At 42.7% G+C, this 22,570-nt stretch overlaps 1 protein-coding gene across 1 annotated transcript; it reads right to left on the bottom strand.

Moving 5' to 3' along the window:
* Positions 1 to 13,143: 13,143 nt before the first annotated feature.
* LOC124145838 (myoglobin-like) lies at positions 13,144 to 22,548 on the bottom strand. The gene is made up of 7 exons (XM_048386312.1): positions 22,424 to 22,548; positions 21,491 to 21,554; positions 21,090 to 21,165; positions 20,364 to 20,465; positions 15,022 to 15,118; positions 14,185 to 14,255; positions 13,144 to 13,590 (listed from the first exon to the last, which is right to left on the bottom strand). Exons 2-7 carry the CDS (start codon positions 21,545 to 21,547, stop codon positions 13,529 to 13,531), a joined length of 465 nt encoding a protein of 154 aa, XP_048242269.1. The 5' UTR covers positions 21,548 to 21,554; positions 22,424 to 22,548; the 3' UTR covers positions 13,144 to 13,528.
* Between the last annotated feature and the right edge of the window lie 22 nt (positions 22,549 to 22,570).

The following is a 22,570-nucleotide window of genomic DNA, read 5'->3' as shown; positions in this document are numbered from 1 at the left end:
AAACTCCGATCTACATAGATGATACTTACATCTACGTAGATAAAACTCCGATCTACATAGATGATACTTACATCTGCGTGGATGAAACTCCGATCTACATAGATGATACTTACATCTGCTTGGATGAAACTCCGATCTACATAGATGATACTTACATCTACGTGGATGAAACTCCGATCTACATAGATGATACTTACATCTGCTTGGATGAAACTCCGATCTACATATATGATACTTACATCTACGTAGATAAAACTCCGATCTACATAGATGATACTTACATCTACGTGGATGAAACTCCGATCTACATACGAGTAGATGATACTTACATCTGCTTGGATGAAACTCCGATCTACATAGATGATACTTACATCTGCGCGGATGAAACTCCGATCTACATAGATGATACTTACATCTTCGCGGATGAAACTCCGATCTACATACTAGTAGATGATACTTACATCTGCTTGGATGAAACTCCGATCTACATAGATGATACTTACATCTGCGCGGATGCAACCCCGATTTACATAGATGATACTTACATCTGCTTGGATGAAACTCCGATCTACATAGATGATACTTACATCTGCTAAGATGAAAATCCGATCTACATAGATGCTACTTACATCTGCGCGGATGAAACTCCGATCTACATTGATGATACTTACATCTACGTGGATGAAACTCCGATCTACATAGATGATACTTACATCTGCTTGGATGAAACTCCGATCTACATAGATGATACTTACATCTACGTAGATAAAACTCCGATGTACATAGATGATACTTACGTCTACGTGGATGAAACTCCGATCTACATAGATGATACTTACATCTGCTTGGATGAAACTCCGATCTACATAGATGATACTTACATCTGCGCGGATGAAAATCCGATCTACATAGATGATACTTACATCTTCGCGGATGAAACTCCGATCTACATAGATGATACTTACATCTACGTGGACGATACTCCGATCTACATACTAGTAGATGATACTTACATCTACGTAGATAAAACTCCGATCTACATAGATGATACTTACATCTACGTGGATGAAACTCCGATCTACATAGATGATACTTACATCTGCTGGGATGAAACTCCGATCTACATAGATGATACTTACATCTGCGCGGATGAAACTCCGATCTACATAGATGATACTTACATCTGCTAAGATGAAAATCCGATCTACATAGATGATACTTACATCTACGTTGATGATACTCCGATCTACATAGATGACACTTACATCTACGTAGATGAAACTCCGATCTACATAGATGATACTTACATCTACGTGATTGAAACTCCGATCTACATAGATGATACTTACATCTGCTTGGATGAAACTCCGATCTACATAGATGATACTTACATCTGCTAAGATGAAAATCCGATCTACATAGATGATACTTACATCTACGTTGATGATACTCCGATCTACATAGATGACACTTACATCTACGTAGATGAAACTCCGATCTACATAGATGATACTTACATCTACGTAGATAAAACTCCGATGTACATAGATGATACTTACATCTACGTGGATGAAACTCCGATCTACATAGATGATACTTACATCTGCTTGGATGAAACTCCGATCTACATAGATGATACTTACATCTGCGCGGATGAAACTCCGATCTACATAGATGATACTTACATCTTCGCGGATGAAACTCCGATCTACATAGATGATACTTACATCTACGTGGACGATACTCCGATCTACATACTAGTAGATGATACTTACATCTACGTAGATAAAACTCCGATCTACATAGATGATACTTACATCTACGTGGATGAAACTCCGATCTACATAGATGATACTTACATCTGCTGGGATGAAACTCCGATCTACATAGATGATACTTACATCTGCGCGGATGAAACTCCGATCTACATAGATGATACTTACATCTGCTAAGATGAAAATCCGATCTACATAGATGATACTTACATCTACGTTGATGATACTCCGATCTACATAGATGACACTTACATCTACGTAGATGAAACTCCGATCTGCATAGATGATACTTACATCTACGTGGATGATACTCCGATCTACATAGATGATACTTACATCTGCGCGGATGAAACTCCGATCTACATAGATGATACTTACATCTACGTGGATGAAACTCCGATCTACATACTAGTAGATGATACTTACATCTGCTTGGATGAAACAACGATCTACATAGATGATACTTACATCTACGTGGATGAAACTCCGATCTACATACTAGTAGATGATACTTACATCTGCTAAGATGAAAATCCGATCTACATAGATGATACTTACATCTGCGCGGATGAAACTCCGATTTACATAGATGATACTTACATCTGCTTGGATGAAACTCCGATCTACATAGATGATACTTACATCTACGCGGATGAAACTCCGATCTACATAGATGATACTTACAACTGCTTGGATGAAACTCCGATCTACATAGATGATACTTACATCTACGTGGATGAAACTCCGATCTACATACTAGTAGATGATACTTACATCTGCTTGGATGAAACTCCGATCTACATAGATGATACTTACATCTGCTTGGATGAAACTCCGATCTACATAGATGATACTTACATCTACGTGGATGAAACTCCGGTTTTCATAGATGATACTTACATCTGCTTGGATGAAAATCCGATCTACATAGATGATACTTACATCTGCTGGGATGAAACTCCGATCTACATAGATGATACTTACATCTGCTAAAATGAAAATCCGATCTACATAGATGATACTTACATCTGCGTGGATGAAACTCCGATATACATACTAGTAGATGATACTTACATCTACGTGGATTAAACTCCGATCTACATAGATGATACTTACATCTGCTAAGATGAAACTCCGATCTACATAGATGATACTTACATCTACGTGGATGAAACTCCGATCTACATACTAGTAGATGATACTTACATCTGCTTGGATGAAACTCCGATCTAAATAGATGATACTAACATCTACGTGGATGAAACTCCGATCTACATAGATGATACTTACATCTGCGTGGATGAAACTCCGATCTACATATATGATACTTACATCTGCTGGGATGAAACTCCGATCTACATAGATGATACTTACATCTACGCGGATGAAACTCCGATCTACATAGATGATACTTACATCTACGTGGATGAAACTCCGATCTACATACTAGTAGATGATACTTACATCTGCTTGGATGAAACTCCGATCTACATAGATGATACTTACATCTGCTTGGATGAAACTCCGATCTACATAGATGATACTTACATCTACGTGGATGAAACTCCGGTTTTCATAGATGATACTTACATCTGCTGGGATGAAAATCCGATCTACATAGATGATACTTACATCTGCTGGGATGAAACTCCGATCTACATAGATGATACTTACATCTGCTAAGATGAAAATCCGATCTACATAGATGATACTTACATCTGCGTGGATGAAACTCCGATATACATACTAGTAGATGATACTTACATCTACGTGGATTAAACTCCGATCTACATAGATGATACTTACATCTGCTAAGATGAAACTCCGATCTACATAGATGATACTTACATCTACGTGGATGAAACTCCGATCTACATACTAGTAGATGATACTTACATCTGCTTGGATGAAACTCCGATCTAAATAGATGATACTAACATCTACGTGGATGAAACTCCGATCTACATAGATGATACTTACATCTGCGTGGATGAAACTCCGATCTACATAGATGATACTTACATCTGCTTGGATGAAACTCCGATCTACATAGATGATACTTACATCTACGTGGATGAAACTCCGATCTACATAGATGATACTTACATCTGCTTGGATGAAACTCCGATCTACATATATGATACTTACATCTACGTAGATAAAACTCCGATCTACATAGATGATACTTACATCTACGTGGATGAAACTCCGATGTACATAGATGATACTTACATCTGCTTGGATGAAACTCCGATCTACATAGATGATACTTACATCTGCTTGGATGAAACTCCGATCTACATAGATGATACTTACATCTTCGCGGATGAAACTCCGATCTACATACTAGTAGATGATACTTACATCTGCTTGGATGAAACTCCGATCTACATAGATGATACTTACATCTGCGCGGATGCAACCCCGATCTACATAGATGATACTTACATCTGCTTGGATGAAACTCCGATCTACATAGATGATACTTACATCTGCGCGGATGAAAATCCGATCTACATAGATGCTACTTACATCTGCGCGGATGAAACTCCGATCTACATTGATGATACTTACATCTACGTGGATGAAACTCCGATCTACATAGATGATACTTACATCTGCTTGGATGAAACTCCGATCTACATAGATGATACTTACATCTACGTAGATAAAACTCCGATGTACATAGATGATACTTACATCTACGTGGATGAAACTCCGATCTACATAGATGATACTTACATCTGCTTGGATGAAACTCCGATCTACATAGATGATACTTACATCTGCGCGGATGAAACTCCGATCTACATAGATGATACTTACATCTTCGCGGATGAAACTCCGATCTACATAGATGATACTTACATCTACGTGGATGATACTCCGATCTACATACTAGTAGATGATACTTACATCTACGTAGATAAAACTCCGATCTACATAGATGATACTTACATCTACGTGGATGAAACTCCGATCTACATAGATGATACTTACATCTTCTGGGATGAAACTCCGATCTACATAGATGATACTTACATCTGCGCGGATGAAACTCCGATCTACATAGATGATACTTACATCTGCTAAGATGAAAATCCGATCTACATAGATGATACTTACATCTACGTTGATGATACTCCGATCTACATAGATGACACTTACATCTACGTAGATGAAACTCCGATCTACATAGATGATACTTACATCTACGTGGATGAAACTCCGATCTATATAGATGATACTTACATCTGCGCGGATGAAACTCCGATCTACATAGATGATACTTACATCTGCTAAGATGAAAATCCGATCTACATAGATGATACTTACATCTACGTTGATGATACTCCGATCTACATAGATGACACTTACATCTACGTAGATGAAACTCCGATCTACATAGATGATACTTACATCTACGTAGATAAAACTCCGATGTACATAGATGATACTTACATCTACGTGGATGAAACTCCGATCTACATAGATGATACTTACATCTGCTTGGATGAAACTCCGATCTACATAGATGATACTTACATCTGCGCGGATGAAACTCCGATCTACATAGATGATACTTACATCTTCGCGGATGAAACTCCGATCTACATATATGATACTTACATCTACGTGGACGATACTCCGATCTACATACTAGTAGATGATACTTACATCTACGTAGATAAAACTCCGATCTACATAGATGATACTTACATCTACGTGGATGAAACTCCGATCTACATAGATGATACTTACATCTGCTGGGATGAAACTCCGATCTACATAGATGATACTTACATCTGCGCGGATGAAACTCCGATCTACATAGATGATACTTACATCTGCTAAGATGAAAATCCGATCTACATAGATGATACTTACATCTACGTTGATGATACTCCGATCTACATAGATGACACTTACATCTACGTAGATGAAACTCCGATCTACATAGATGATACTTACATCTACGTGGATGATACTCCGATCTACATAGATGATACTTACATCTGCGCGGATGAAACTCCGATCTACATAGATGATACTTACATCTTCGCGGATGAAACTCCGATCTACATAGATGATACTTACATCTGCTAAGATGAAACTCCGATCTACATAGATGATACTTACATCTACGTGGATGATACTCCGATCTACATACTAGTAGATGATACTTACATCTGCTAAGATGAAACTCCGATCTACATAGATGATACTTACATCTGCGCGGATGAAACTCCGATCTACATAGATGATACTTACATCTACGTGGATGAAACTCCGATCTACATACGAGTAGATGATACTTACATCTGCTTGGATGATACTCCGATCTACATAGATGATACTTACATCTACGTGGATGAAACTCCGATCTACATACTAGTAGATGATACTTACATCTACGTGGATGATACTCCGATCTACATAGATGATACTTACATCTACGTGGATGATACTCCGATCTACATAGATGATACTTACATCTACGTGGATGAAACTCCGATCTACATAGATGATACTTACATCTACGTGGATGAAACTCCGATCTACATAGATGATACTTACATCTACGTGGATGATACTCCGATCTACAAACTAGTAGATGATACTTACATCTACGTAGATGAAACTCCGATCTACATAGATGATACTTACATCTACGTGGATGATACTTCATCTCATGTGTGATATAAGTATCTCATGTATCGTTACTCAGACAGTGATTTTGACTCGAGAAGTTGCGACCCTAGTTGTATACTAGCTTATACAAACATTAGTATTTTAAATAAAGGTGAATACTTAATTACCAATAATTTAAGCATATTGCTTGCTTATTTTCATTTGGCCTTTTCCGAATATTTACAACATACTGAGATCATTTCAAAATGTTAAACTATCAAGGCTAAAAAAAAAGTGCTCCAATGCTTCATAGGATGATGACGAGCATTAGTTGGTTTGTTTGTATTGGATATACTTTTACAGTTTAAGTAGTGATTATCACTACAGTAAACTACGGTTATAACGAACTCAAAGGGACCACTAATTTTAATTCGTTATAACCGTAGTTCGTTATAAGCAATTGTTTGGAATATATACAGCAAATAGACAGGATAAAAAAAATAGTTCGTTATATCCGTCAGTTCGTTATAAGCGTGTTCGTTATAGCCGTAGTCTACTAAGTCATAATCACGTTTTACCTCTTAAACCAAATTGAGAATCATCATATTCAAGTGTTATTTCCCGGCGTTAACCATGCTATGGTTGATAATTTACGTCTCATAAATTTTGATAATGACCTATAGTTGTTTTTGTAGTTTGGAGTGAGAGAGTGAGGTTTTACGCCGCTTTTAGCAATTTTCCAGCACTTTCACGGCGGGGGACACCACAAATGTGCTTCACATGTACCCACCACGTCGGGAATCGAACCCGGGTCTTCGACGTAACGGGCGAACTAGGTTACCCGACCGCCCCTTGTAGTTTGGAGAAAGTGTTGTACTCTCTTCTCTTTATTACGGTTGTAAGAGTGGCGTATGTCATTCTCCAGTAACTTGAAATGAAGATTTACTTTATGCAGTGTTTAGTAAGGTAGAAAGTCAAACAATTCGTCTATGAAAGCATCATCTACGTAGATTATAGTATCATCTACGTAAATGTAAGTATCATCTACGTAAATGTAAGTGATATCTACGTAGATTATAGTATCATCTACGTAAATGTAAGACTTAGTAATATCTACCTAGATTATAGTATCATCTACGTAAATGTAAGTATCATCTACGTAAATGTAAGTTATATCTACGTTGATTATAGTATCATCTACGTAAATTTAAGTATCATCTATGTAAATGTTAGTTATATCTACGTAGATGATATTCTTTTTTTTACACTGGCACTAATACGCTTCCATTGGTGTCAGCACATCTAGTGTGTCTGCGTCCACGTGCACCGTGTCTGTTCATTGATCTAACAATATTTTATTGCAGCTGTCACGCTTCGAGATCTACAATGTCAGGTGACGGGTGTTATTTGTAATTTGATAATATCTATAGATATATGTAAAATGTGAGTTTACTGTTATTAAGTTCCATCTGATATAATTCGGTCAACGACACATTTTGAACACATTTCGATTCAACCAGATTGTAACCAGATGGGCTACGTCCTACATGATGCCGGTCGTGAATCCATGAGCACAAGTATGGTGCCGACAAACCAAGGGTCAAAATCAGGTCGAATATGCGGTTCTCACTCATCATTATTGTGCGACACGTGGTCACGTGCATGGCGCAGAGGTCACAGACCATTTGCAGGTGGCTGGGTGACCGCGCATGGCAAACTTGCCTCCGTAGAATGCGTAGGCCTTCCATCCTGCCTTAAAACGAATCATTGGGTATAAACTAGGTTATACACCATTATGTAGTGTCACAGATTATACACTTTTATGTAGTGTCCCGGGTTATAAAACTATTATGTAGTGGCCCGGGTTAAACACTATTATGAAGTGTTCCGGGTTATACACTATCATGTAGTGTCACAGGTTATACACTATCACGCAGTGTCCCGGGTTATACACTATCTAGTGTCACAGATTGTGCACTATCATGTAGTGTCCTGGGTTATACACTATTATGTAGTGGCACAGATTATACACTACCACGTAGCGTCCCGGGTTATACACTATCATGTAGTGTCCCGGGTTATACCCTATCATGTAGTGTCCCGGTTTATACACTATTATGTAGTGCCCCGGGTTAAACACTATTATGAAGTGTCCTGCGTTATACAATATCATGCAGTGTCAAAGGTTATACACTATCATGTTGTGTCCCCGGTTATACGCTATCATGTAGTGTCCTGGGTTATACATCATTATGTAGTGTCCCGGGTTATACCCTATCATGTAGTGTCCCGGGTTATACACTATCGTGTAGTGTCACAGGTTATACCCTATCATGTAGTGTCCCGGGTTATACACTATCATGCAGTGTCACAGATTATACACTATCATGTAGTGTCCCGAGTTATACACTATCATGCAGTGTCACGGGTTATACGCTATCATGTAGGTGTCCCGGGTTATACACTATCATGTAGTGTCACAGGTTATACACTATCCCGCAGTGTCCCGGGTTATACACTATCTAGTGTAACAGATTATACACTACCATGTAGCGTCCTGGGTTGTACACTATCATGTAGTTACCCGGGTTATACACTATCATGTAGTGTTCCGGGTTATACACTATCATGTAGTGTCCTGGGTTATACACTATCATGTAGTGTCCCGGTTTATACACTATTATGTAGTGTCACAAGTTATACACTATTATGTAGTGTTACAGGTTATACACTATCTAGTGTCACAGATTATGCACTATCATGTACTGTCCCGGGTCATACACTACCATGTAGCGTCCCGGATTATACACCAGATGTAGTGTCCCGGGTTAATACTATCATGTACATGTAGTGCCCCGGGTTAAACACTATCATGTAGTGTTTTGGATTATACAATATCATGTAGTGTCCTGGGTTATATATTATTATGTAGTGTCACAGATTATACCCTATCATGTGGTGTCCTGGGTTGTGCACTATCATGTAGTGTCCCCGGTTATACACTATCATGTAGTGTCCCGGGTTATACCCTATCATGTAGTGTCCCGGGTTATACACTATCATGTAGTGTCACAGGTTATACACTATCATGCAGTGTCCCTGGTTATACACTATTATGTAGTGTCACAGGTTATACACTATTTTGTAGTGTCACAGGTTATACATTATCATGTAGTGTCACAGATTATACACTATCATGTAGTGTCATGGGTTATACCCTATCATGTAGTGCACAGGGTTATACACTATCATGAAGTGTCACAGGATATACCCTACCATGTAGTGCACAGGGTTATACACTATTATGTAGTGTCACAGGTTATACACTATCGTGTAGTGTCACAGGATATACCCTATCATGTAGTGCACAGGGTTATACACTATTATGTAGTGTCACAGGTTATACACTATCATGTAGTGTCACAGGTTATACACTATCATGCAGTGTCCCGGGTTATACACTATCTAGTGTCACAGATTATGCACTATCATGTAGTGTCCCGGGTTATACACTATTATGTAGTGGCACAGATTATACGCTACCACGTAGCGTCCTGGGTTATACACTATCATGTACTGTCCCGGTTTATACACTATTATGTAGTGGCACAGATTATACGCTACCACGTAGCGTCCTGGGTTATACACTATCATGTACTGTCCCGGGTTATACCCTATCACGCAGTGCACAGGGTTATACACTATTATGTAGTGTCACGGAATATACACTATCATGTTGTGTCACAGGTGATATCATATCATGTAGTGTCCCGGGTTATACATCATCATGTAGTGTCACAGGATATACACTATCATGCAGTGTCCCTGGTTAAACACTATTATGTAGTGTCACAGATTATACACTATCATGTTGTGTCACAGGTGATATCATATCATGTAGTGTCCCGGGTTATACATCATCATGTAGTGTCACAGGATATACACTATCATGCAGTGTCCCTGGTTAAACACTATTATGTAGTGTCACAGATTATACACTATCATGTAACTGTCACGGATTATACACTATCACGCAGTGTCCCGTGTTATACACTATCTCTAGTGTCACAGATTATGCACTATCATGTAGTGTCCCGGGTTTTATACTATTATGTAGTGGCACAGATTATACACTATGATGTAGCGTCCCGGGTTATACACTATCATGTACTGTCCCGGGTTATACCCTATCATGTAGTGCACAGGGTTATACACTATCATGTAGTTACCCGGGTTATACAATATCATGTAGTGTCCCGGGTTATACACTATCATGTAGTGTCCCGGTTCATACACTATCATGTAGTGTCCCCGGTTATACACTATCATGTAGTGTCACAGGTTATACACTATCATGTTGTGCACAGGGTTACACACAATCATGTAGTGTCCCCCGTTATACACTATCATGTAGTGTCCCGGGTTAAACACTTTCATGTAGTGTCACAGGTTATACACTATCCTGTAGTGCACAGGGTTACACACAATGATGTAGTGTCACAGGTTATACACTATCATGTAGTGTCCCGGGTTATACACTATCATGTAGTGTCACAGGTTATACACTATCATGTAGTGTCCCGGGTTACACACTATCATGTAGTGTCACAGGTTATACACTCTCATGTAGTGCACAGGGTTACACACAATCATGTAGTGTCCCCGGTTATACACTATCATGTAGTGTCCCGGGTTATACACGTTTATGTAATGTGGCAGGTTGTATGGGAACAAGTATGGGAACACACATTTCTTGATGTGGACAAAATGCAATCGACAGAAAATGATTTTTTTTATTAGAATTGATCCAATAGCGATCAAGTATGGACGTCAGGTAGTCACATCTGTGAACAAAGTAACCCAGATATCGCCTCCAAAACCGGTTCTGTCATGTCATAAAGTCACAAGAATGACAAGGGTGTCAATAACGTGTGTGACCACCCCTGGAATGGACGCAGGTACTGTACCCTGTCTCATGGACCTGGCAAGAGTCCTTAAAGTTGCTTGGTGTATTGCTTGGTGTATTGCTTAGTGTATTGCTTGGTGTATTGCTTGGTGTATTGTTTAGTGTATTGTTTGGTGTATTGCTTGGTGTATTGCAGGCACTAGACGAAGTGTGGCAGGTTGACAGAAGGGGGAGGGGGGATTTTGCACTCAAACGTCGTCCCAGTACGTCCCACAGGATTCGATCGGTGCCAGATCTGGGGAATAGGCAGCCATTGCATTCTGGGGATCCCATTTCGGTTGATGAAGTCAGTAGCCACACGTGCCCCGTGAGGCCGAGAACTATCATCCTAGAGCGTGGCACCAGGCCATATGGCAGTCAAAGCAAGAACAAGTGGCCGAAGTATCTCGTCCCTGCAACGAATTCCTGTCAGATTTCCATTCCCATCATGAAGTGGGGTTCTGTGATTCAAACTGAAGCCCCATACCATCACTGAGCACCAAACCGGTCCCGTTTCCTGACTGTGGCATCTGGAAACCGTTCTCCTCTGTGGTGAAAAACTCTCACACCACCATCATTGAACTGCATGCACAAACGTGACTCGCCTGTGACACTTGCGACCACTGCTGCCTATCCAAGCTGAGATGAGCTCGACACCATGCAACACGTGCAGTTATGTGACATGGCCGTAGAGGTGGTCTTACAGCAGGCCGTATGGAGTTGGGGTCACGGGTGGCCCAGTCGTCTAAGGCGCCGCGATCCGCTGTGCAGAGTTGCGTCTCTTCGACACGCCAGAAACCTAGGATTGTGGGTTCGAATCCCGGTTCGCCCCGATTTTGTTTCTTCCACCGAAGTGGTAAACGACTGAGACCTGCATCACTTCGGGCTTTCCTTCCACATTAAGCTGACACGCCGTGATATAACTGGAATACTGTTGCGGTCTGCCTGATTTTCTGTTTGTGGTTTCCGGCAAAATGTCATTACGAGAAACACTTTGTGAGGATTCTGTCTTGTTTGGAATTTGTCCACTTGGTTCAATGGTCGTCTTGGTGCCATGGTGGTTAAACCAGAACATTGACAGAATTCAGCAGTGTCAACCCTTATACCTTTTGTGTGCGGCATATCCACAGACATCCTGTGCATTGTTGCATTTGGGTGATGCTTTCCTCCTTATCGTGACATTGGCCAACTTCTAACCAAACAACTGTTCTTGGGACCAGTCTCCCCCAACACAACGTTGGCCACTCAAAAGACCTATTGGATTTTCAGGCATGGGATGTCCAGTGTTAGATATTTTACCTACAGCATTAAATTATGTGTTTATTTCAAGAAATACGGCAACGGGTATGTAGTATCGTACAATATGTAGGTGTTCCCTCACTTGTTGGAATGAATGAACGCTCATGTGGTGTATCCTAAGACAGTTATCGTAGTAGCGCGTGTCCTCTTCTGGCCACGCCCCTGCGAGTTTGGAGAAGTTTTTGTTTATATTAATAAAGGAGACATAAAATAATTTATCAAAGGATGTTTATAACAAGTTGGGTATTTCTGTTACAAATATATATGTACATTCAAGCGTAAACAAATCAGAAAACTCCATGTAAACATAAACATAAACATAAAATGTTGAAGACATGTCGCGAATGTCGCAAATTTAATTAAAACAACTACGCCGTTATACAATTACGACTTTGAAAAGTGCAACGAGATCACTGATCTGGCGATCCTACATATATATCAAAAACTAAGATCTTGTGTGGATTATAGTAGTTTTGACACGCACGAATATATATATATATATATATATATATATATATATATATATATATATAGCTAAGTGTTATGAATACCGGTGGCCGGTGGAGTATCTGGCATTCACTGTCAACACACACGCGCATACACACACTTACGCACGCACACGCGCGCACACACGCACGCACGCACGCACGCACGCCCACACATACACACACACACGCACACACACACACGCACACACACACGCACACACGCACACGCACACGCACACGCACACGCACACACACACATATATATATCCCGTGGACGGAAGAGTTAAAAGAGCAATAAACTACATATAATACTATAATACTTTTTTAAATGCGCATCATTGTGTGTGTCTTCCGTAGTGCCAAGTGTCACGTTGACGTTCTTAACGTCATCACGTTGACGTCATCGACTTCTTGCAGTCGTCCCTCATACCTTTGATGTAGCTCATGGTAACTGAAAATATTGAGAAAAAAAGTTAATACAGGATTTATCTATATGGTGGGAGGAAATTGATACTATTCAGTATGAAATGATACTGAACCGCAAAAGAAACGTCACCCAAGTGCATGAAAAGTTGTCATTTAAATATCTGGATAATTTTTGTAAAAGTTTCTAAAATTTAACTTTACCTTGTCCGGAGAAATGACATTTGATGATAAAAAAACAAAGCAGATGATTATAAAACCAATCGCCAAAACGCATCACGGCAACGGCCATGGTAACCCGATGCAAATTGAAATGCACATGCGTTTCCTCATTTCTTGCCCTATGAAAATCCACCCAGATCGGATAACATTCATTCGTTATTGAATTGCTACCCTATGCCAAGATTGACAAGAAATCAGCGACACCAAGCCTTTGGACGATTGCAAGCTGGACAAGAACATTTGACACTTAAATTTCAACCTTGATGACCAGTTTTACCAAGTTTAATCTTTTTAATATGTCTCAAAGTATGTTTACAGTGTTTGGACAAATAAGGTTTCTCATATATCTATCCATGGTGACGTTTATTTTGCGGTTCAGTATATTTAAAGCGGCACCTACATTCTTTCACTGGTTTCAAAGCCTTCAGATCTTCTTCTGGCAAATTCTTCTTCATTCCCAATACGAAGTACCTGTAAAGTAATTTTACATACATTGAGTACTGATGCTGGGGTTGCTGTCGGTACAGGTACTTCAGAATAAGAGGAGATGACAATCTCTGTTTATGATCTTTGGATTTCACAGAAGTATGAACATTCAGAGAATGAGAGCCACACGTAGGACGGGACTTCCTTTGGAACCCTGTATACTTCCCTACCTTATAGACCCTGATCGACAATGGTTTTCAGCAATTAAGACTATAAATTTTGATAAGGATAACAATGTTACTAGTAATTTGCCCAGGTCCACGTCAGTCAATTCTGAGTCGAACCCTGATAGACCCTGTGCGACGCCAAGTTTGTTTGCACTCTGGGAAAGTAGTACCTACCTGATCTTTTATATATGCATATTTATTTGTAAAAGACGAAAACGGATAAAAAAAATTATCCGTTGGGTATATTTTGCTGAGAAACCTTGTCATTAAAAGATAAAACTTCATCACCAAGCCACATAAATTAAGTCATTGCTTCTCGAGGTCGACGTTTTCTGTCAGTTGTTAGACGTATTTTGTCAGTTGTTAGAGACGGCTGTATGGGGTATAGTACCCTGTAGAGTTGTATGTGTGGCTACACTTTCAAAACTGTAAAAAGAAATGGTTCATCCCTGATACCTGCAGTAATTATTTCTAAAAATTGATTTTATTTGTTCAGTGACAATTGGGAACCTAGCCACCTGATCCATTTTGCTAACAAAGTGTTACTCAGATGAAGACTATCAATCATTTTGTGAACAACTCACTTTGTAACTAACTGTACATGGTAGGACCTGAAGGTAGTCACAGCTTGGATCAGGTTGTTGAAAGATGCCTTCAGTTCGCTGTTACCACTAGACTCCACTGAAAATATGAAAACAGAAACGTCACACACAAGACTCCACAGATACGTCACACACCATCGTAGAGACGTCACACATACACACACACATACACAGAGACGCCACACACGCCACCACAGAGACGTAACACACATCACCGCAGATACGTCACACACACACAACCACAGAGACGACACACACACCACCACAGAGACGACACACACCATCACAGAGTCCACACACACACACCACCACCACAGGGACAACACACACACCACCACAGAGACGACACACATACCACCACAGAGACGACACACATACCACCACAGAGACGACACACACACCACCACAGAGACGACACACATACCACCACAGATACGACACACACACCATCACAGAGTCAACACACACACCACCACCAGAGGGACGAAACACACACCACCACAAAGACGACACACACACCACCACAGAGACGTAACACACATCGCCACAGAGACGACACACACACCAGCGAAGAGACGACACACACCACCACAGAGACGTAACACACACACGCCACAAGAGAAGTAACACACACACACCACATAGATTACACACACCACCACCATAGAGACGTAACACACACCACCATCACAGAGACGGCACATACACACCACCACAGGGACGTAACACACACACCACCACAGAGACGATACACACCACGACAGAGACAACACACACACCACCAAAGATACGACACACACCACCACGACAGAGACGTAACACAAACCACCACCAAAGAGACGGCACACACACACCACCATAGAGACGTATCACACACAATATCACAGAGACGACACACACACCACCACAGAGACGATACACACCACGACAGAGACAACACACACACCACCAAAGATACGACACACACCACCACGACAGAGACGTAACACAAACCACCACCAAAGAGACGGCACACACACACCACCACAGAGACGTATCACACACACCATCACAGAGACGACACACACACCACCACAGAGACGACACACACACCACCACAGAGACGACTCACACACCAACACAGAGACGACACACACGCCACCACAGAGACGACAAACACCACCACAGAGACGAAACACACACCACCACAGAGACGACACACACACCACCACAGAGACGACACACACACCACCACAGAAACGAAACACACACAATCACAGAGACGACACACACCACCACAGTGACGACACACACACCACCACAGAGACGAAACACACACCACCACAGAGACGATACACACCACGACAGAGACAACACACACACCACCAAAGATACGACACACACCACCACGACAGAGACGTAACACAAACCACCACCAAAGAGACGGCACACACACACCACCACAGAGACGTATCACACACAATATCATAGAGACGACACACACACCACCACAGAGACGACACACACACCACCACAGAGACGACACACACACCACCACAGAGACGACACACACGCCACCACAGAGACGACACACACCACCACAGAGACGAAACACACACCACCACAGAGACGACACACACACCACCACAGAGACGACACACACACCACCACAGAAACGAAACACACACAATCACAGAGACGACACACACCACCACAGTGACGACACACACACCACCACAGAGACGAAACACACACACCACCACAGAGACGACACACACCACCACAGGAACGACACACACACCACCACAGAGACGAAACACACACCACCACAGAGACGACACACACTACCACAGAGACGTAACACACCACCACAGAGACGACACACACACACCACCACAGAGACGAAACACACACCACCACAGAGACGAAACACACACACGCCACAAGAGAAGTAACACACACACACCACATAGATTACACACACCACCACCATAGAGACGTAACACACACCATCATCACAGAGACGGCACATACACACCACCACAGGGACGTAACACACACACCACCACAGAGACGATACACACCACGACAGAGACAACACACACACCACCAAAGATACGACACACACCACCACGACAGAGACGTAACACAAACCACCACCAAAGAGACGGCACACACACACCACCATAGAGACGTATCACATACAATATCACAGAGACGACACACACACCACCACAGAGACGATACACACCACGACAGAGACAACACACACACCACCAAAGATACGACACACACCACCACGACAGAGACGTAACACAAACCACCACCAAAGAGACGGCACACACACACCACCACAGAGACGTATCACACACAATATCATAGAGACGACACACACACCACCACAGAGACGACACACACACCACCACAGAGACGACACACACACCACCACAGAGACGACACACACGCCACCACAGAGACGACACACACCACCACAGAGACGAAACACACACCACCACAGAGACGACACACACACCACCACAGAGACGACACACACACAGCTCCACAGAAACGAAACACACACAATCACAGAGACGACACACACCACCACAGTGACGACACACACACCACCACAGAGACGAAACACACACCACCACAGAGACGATACACACCACGACAGAGACAACACACACACCACCAAAGATACGACACACACCACCACGACAGAGACGTAACACAAACCACCACCAAAGAGACGGCACACACACACCACCACAGAGACGTATCACACACAATATCATAGAGACGACACACACACCACCACAGAGACGACACACACACCACCACAGAGACGACACACACACCACCACAGAGACGACACACACGCCACCACAGAGACGACACACACCACCACAGAGACGAAACACACACCACCACAGAGACGACACACACACCACCACAGAGACGACACACACACCACCACAGAAACGAAACACACACAATCACAGAGACGACACACACCACCACAGTGACGACACACACACCACCACAGAGACGAAACACACACACCACCACAGAGACGACACACACCACCACAGGAACGACACACACACCACCACAGAGACGAAACACACACAACCACAGAGACGACACACACTACCACAGAGACGTAACACACCACCACAGAGACGACACACACACACCACCACAGAGACGAAACACACACCACCACAGAGACGAAACACACACCATCACAGATACGACACAATTACCACCACAGAGACGTATCACACACACCACCACAGAGACGTATAACACACACCATCACAGAGACGACACACACACCACCACAGAGACGACACACACACCACCACCATAGAGACGAAACACACACCATCACAGAGACGACACACACCACCACAGAGACGAAACACACACCACCACAGAGACGACACACACCACCACAGAGACGAAACACACACCACCACAGAAACGAAACACACACCATCACAGAGACGACACAATTACCACCACAGAGACGTAACACACACACCACCACAGAGACGTATCACACACACCACCACAGAGACGTATAACACACACCATCACAGAGACGACACACACCACAAAAGAAACGACACACACACCACCACAGAGACGACACACAGCACCACAGAGACGACACACACACCACCACAGAGACGTATCACACACACCACCACAGAGACGTATAACACACACCATCACAGAGACGACACACACCACCACAGAAACGACACACACACCACCACAGAGACGACACACACCACCACAGAGACGACACACACCACCACAGAGACGACACACACACCACCACAGAGACGAAACACACACCACCACAGAGACGAAACACAAACCACCACAGAGACGAAACACACATCATCACAGAGACGACACAATTACCACCACAGAGACGTTTCACACACACCACCACAGAGACGACACACACACCACCACAGAAACGAAACACACACCATTACAGAGACGACACACACCACCACAGAGACGACACACACACCACCACAGAGACGAAACACACACCACCACAGAGACGAAACACACACCACCACAGAGACGGCACACACACACCACCACAGAGACGTATCACACACACCATCACAGAGACGACACACACCACCACAGAGACAACACACACACCACCACAGAGACGAAACACACACCACCACAGAGACGACACACACACCACCACAGAGACGTAACATACACCACCACCACAGAGACGGCACACACACACCACTACCCCAACAGAGACGACACACACACCACCACAGAGACGGCATATACACACACACCACCACAGAGACGACACACACAGCATCACAGAGCCGACACACACACCACCACAGAGACGACACACACACCATCACAGAGACGGCACACACACCACCACAGAGACGACACACACACACACACACACCACCACAGAGACGTAACACACACACCACCGCAGGCACCACACACACACACCACCACAGAGACGTAACACACACACCACCGCAGGGACCACACACACACACACACACACACACACACACACACACACACACACACACACACACACACACACACACACACACACACACACACACACACACACACCACCACCACCACCACCACCACCACCACCACCACAGTGACGTTACACACACACACACACACACACACACACAGCACTACATAGTCGTCACACACACCACCACCACAGAGACGTAACACACACACCACCACCACCACAGAGACGGCGCGCGCGCGCACACACAAACACACACATACACACACACACACTCACCACCACCACCACCAATGAGACGTAACACACACACCACCACAGACACACACACCACCACCACAGAGACGTAACACACACACATCACCACCACAGAGACGGCACACACACACACACACACACACACCACCAAAGAGACGTTACACACACACCACCACAGAGACTTAACACACACACCACCACCACAGAGACGTAACACACACACCACCACCACAGAGACGGCACACACACACACACACACACCACCAAAGAGACGTTACACACACACCACCACAGAAACGACACACACCACGACAGAGACGACACAAAAGCACCACCTAATCTACCAATCTACAGTGTGTGTGTGTGCGTGCATGCGTGCGTTCGTGCGCGCCTGTGTGTGTGTGGATATCCCAATCAGTCTCTGAGCCGACCAGTCCTTGTCTTACCAAAATCAATGCCGAAACAGCTGCACGCTGGTACTACTTTCCGGGTACAATTCATTACACTGTGTCATGCCTACCAACAGATTTCAGCTGGACTGGTCTCTGACGAAGGTCAGCAATCAACTTCCGGTGGCTGGGGTACAAGTACTCGCATACCGTCTGTGTGTACTGGTGTCTGTCTGATAAAAAAAAGAGAAATAAAGTTAAAGTTCGTTTAAGTACTTTTTGTGACTGGCATCAAGTAAACAGAGACGAACGACGTGTTTGATTTAGAGATTTACAACAATATGTTGCCAGATCAGCCGACGGGATTGATGAATGAAAAGAGTAAAATATGTTGAATGTTGATACAATATAAGCTTTAACAATGACATCCATCAACCAAGTCAACGGCGTGCCTGATCATCCGATCCCGTTTGTCGCCTCTTACGACAAGCATGGGTTGCTGAAGACTCTAACTCTAACCCGGAATCTTCACGGGACACATGTTAAGTACGTGAACAACGGAGACGCATTATACATATAGAACATTGCAATACATTGTAAGTGTTGTGAATGGTTTGGAAGGATTACTGACTCCACCTGTTAAAACAGACATTGAAGACATACACAACCAACCACAGTTAATCTGGACCTTACGATCCGCCACTTTGAAACCATCCGGGCACAAATGGCCGACACCAGACATCATAGAGTGGGGGTGTATCGGAAAGAAGCTCTCTCCCAACAGAAGAGCTTACGTTGTAACAACTGAATTGAAAAAAGGAAAGTAAAACTTGTAAACAAGCTAAATGATATATTACCTTCCCGAATCTGTATCCCACACAGGGCATCTAGGGATTTGAATATCGGGCTCTGACCAGCATTGGCGCCTGCCATCTGCAACACGACTTCACATTTTATACGGTTATGTTCGCAGTATCCCCCCAAACAACTGTACCTCTCTGGGACCGTTTATTGGTAGAAACAGTTGGAAACCCACAACCATATAGTGAGTTGGGTTTAACGTTGTTTTGAAGAATTTTCAAATGACCAATATAAAGTGAGAAGAAAACCCGAAGTGATGCAGAACTTAGACATTTGTTAGGTTACCTACGGGCACGCTGGATCACGAATCCGGAATTGGGAGCCACGATTCCTGCCACGGCTAAGGGACGCAACTCCGTGGTCACCCCACCACACCTCATGAAACTTAAGTTCTCACCTTCACGGGTTCGTCTTTTACGCCTTCAAATATCAGACCATCTGGCAGCGGTTCCATGTCATATCTGAAACAAATATGATTAATACATCAAATGGGTTTTTTATCCCAAGTGTCACCGGTGGTCCAGTCGTCAAAGAGGTGCTATCCTTTGTGCAAGTCCTTTAGTCCTGCTTGAATCCGATGGTCGTGGGTTTGAATCCTAGATTCGACCTGACATTGATACATGAATTGCCAACACATCATTCCTGCCTGTAGGTTTCACCAAAGTGGTAAAGTATCTACTACCTGCATCGCAATGGGCAAGGAGGTACTTTTTGGAATGCGCTTTTTACAATATTAAGGTGGAATAACTGAAGCGTAGTCATGTGACCTAATCCTATTAGGTCAATACAAGCTCTGAGTATTTCCGCGAGCAGGTCAAGTTATTCCGTGTTATAGACTGTTATATACATGTTCGCGGGAATACATGTTGTACAAGCCATCATGTACAAAATGAATTGTTTATTTGGAAATAAATAATTGTGCAACAATTTCACAATGTTGTTAGTGATTTGGTCACGTATGACATAGGTCTTTGAAAAATACTGTTAAATAACTGTGTTAAACCCAACTCACTCACTCACTCTTTCATCCTCTAAGTGTTCAGTGAATGCACGGAAACAACAACTTCTGTCAATCGACGTGCAAGACGACATTACGTTATGTCACCAACAGTACCTCAAGGCCGCTTTGAAGAACAGTGTCACTTCGAGAATCTCAAACTGCGGATACATCGTTGTATTTCATCCATTTGGCTTCAAAGTGATGAAGTTTATTTAACATAAATAACAGAGAATGGAAAAATTATCCATGTCTCTCATTTTCACATGTCGTTTAAAGGATATGAACGATTACCGTAAAGGGTTAATAATGAAAGGCGATTTTAATACTCACCCACTAAAGAATATGCTTAGTTTTGGGAAGAATCCTTCACTCGATAGCTGTTCTGAAATATAACCTTTTTATTTCAACACCACTCAATACATTATGTAGTATGTGTATTCATCTATGTATTAGGGTCAAAGGATTACAGAAATACTT

The sequence above is a fragment of the Haliotis rufescens genome, unplaced genomic scaffold (genome assembly GCF_023055435.1).
Source record: "Haliotis rufescens isolate VD_foot unplaced genomic scaffold, xgHalRufe1.0.p SCAF_6, whole genome shotgun sequence".
Taxonomy (NCBI): domain Eukaryota; kingdom Metazoa; phylum Mollusca; class Gastropoda; order Lepetellida; family Haliotidae; genus Haliotis; species Haliotis rufescens.
The sequence above is the reverse complement of the archived record's forward strand: the minus strand, read 5'-3'. Positions and strand labels throughout refer to the sequence as shown.

What these genes read in the sequence shown, in the direction of transcription:
- LOC124145838 (XM_048386312.1), bottom strand. Translation starts at nt 21,547, where the DNA reads ATGGAACCGCTGCCAGATGGTCTGATATTTGAAGGCGTAAAAGACGAA. An exon ending in TGGGATACAGATTCGGGAAG is followed by an intron (nt 20,466 to 21,089) that starts GTAATATATCAT and finishes TTTTTTTATCAG; the next exon opens with ACAGACACCAGTACACACAG. An exon ending in AGTCCAGCTGAAATCTGTTG is followed by an intron (nt 15,119 to 20,363) that starts GTAGGCATGACA and finishes TCATATTTTCAG; the next exon opens with TGGAGTCTAGTGGTAACAGC.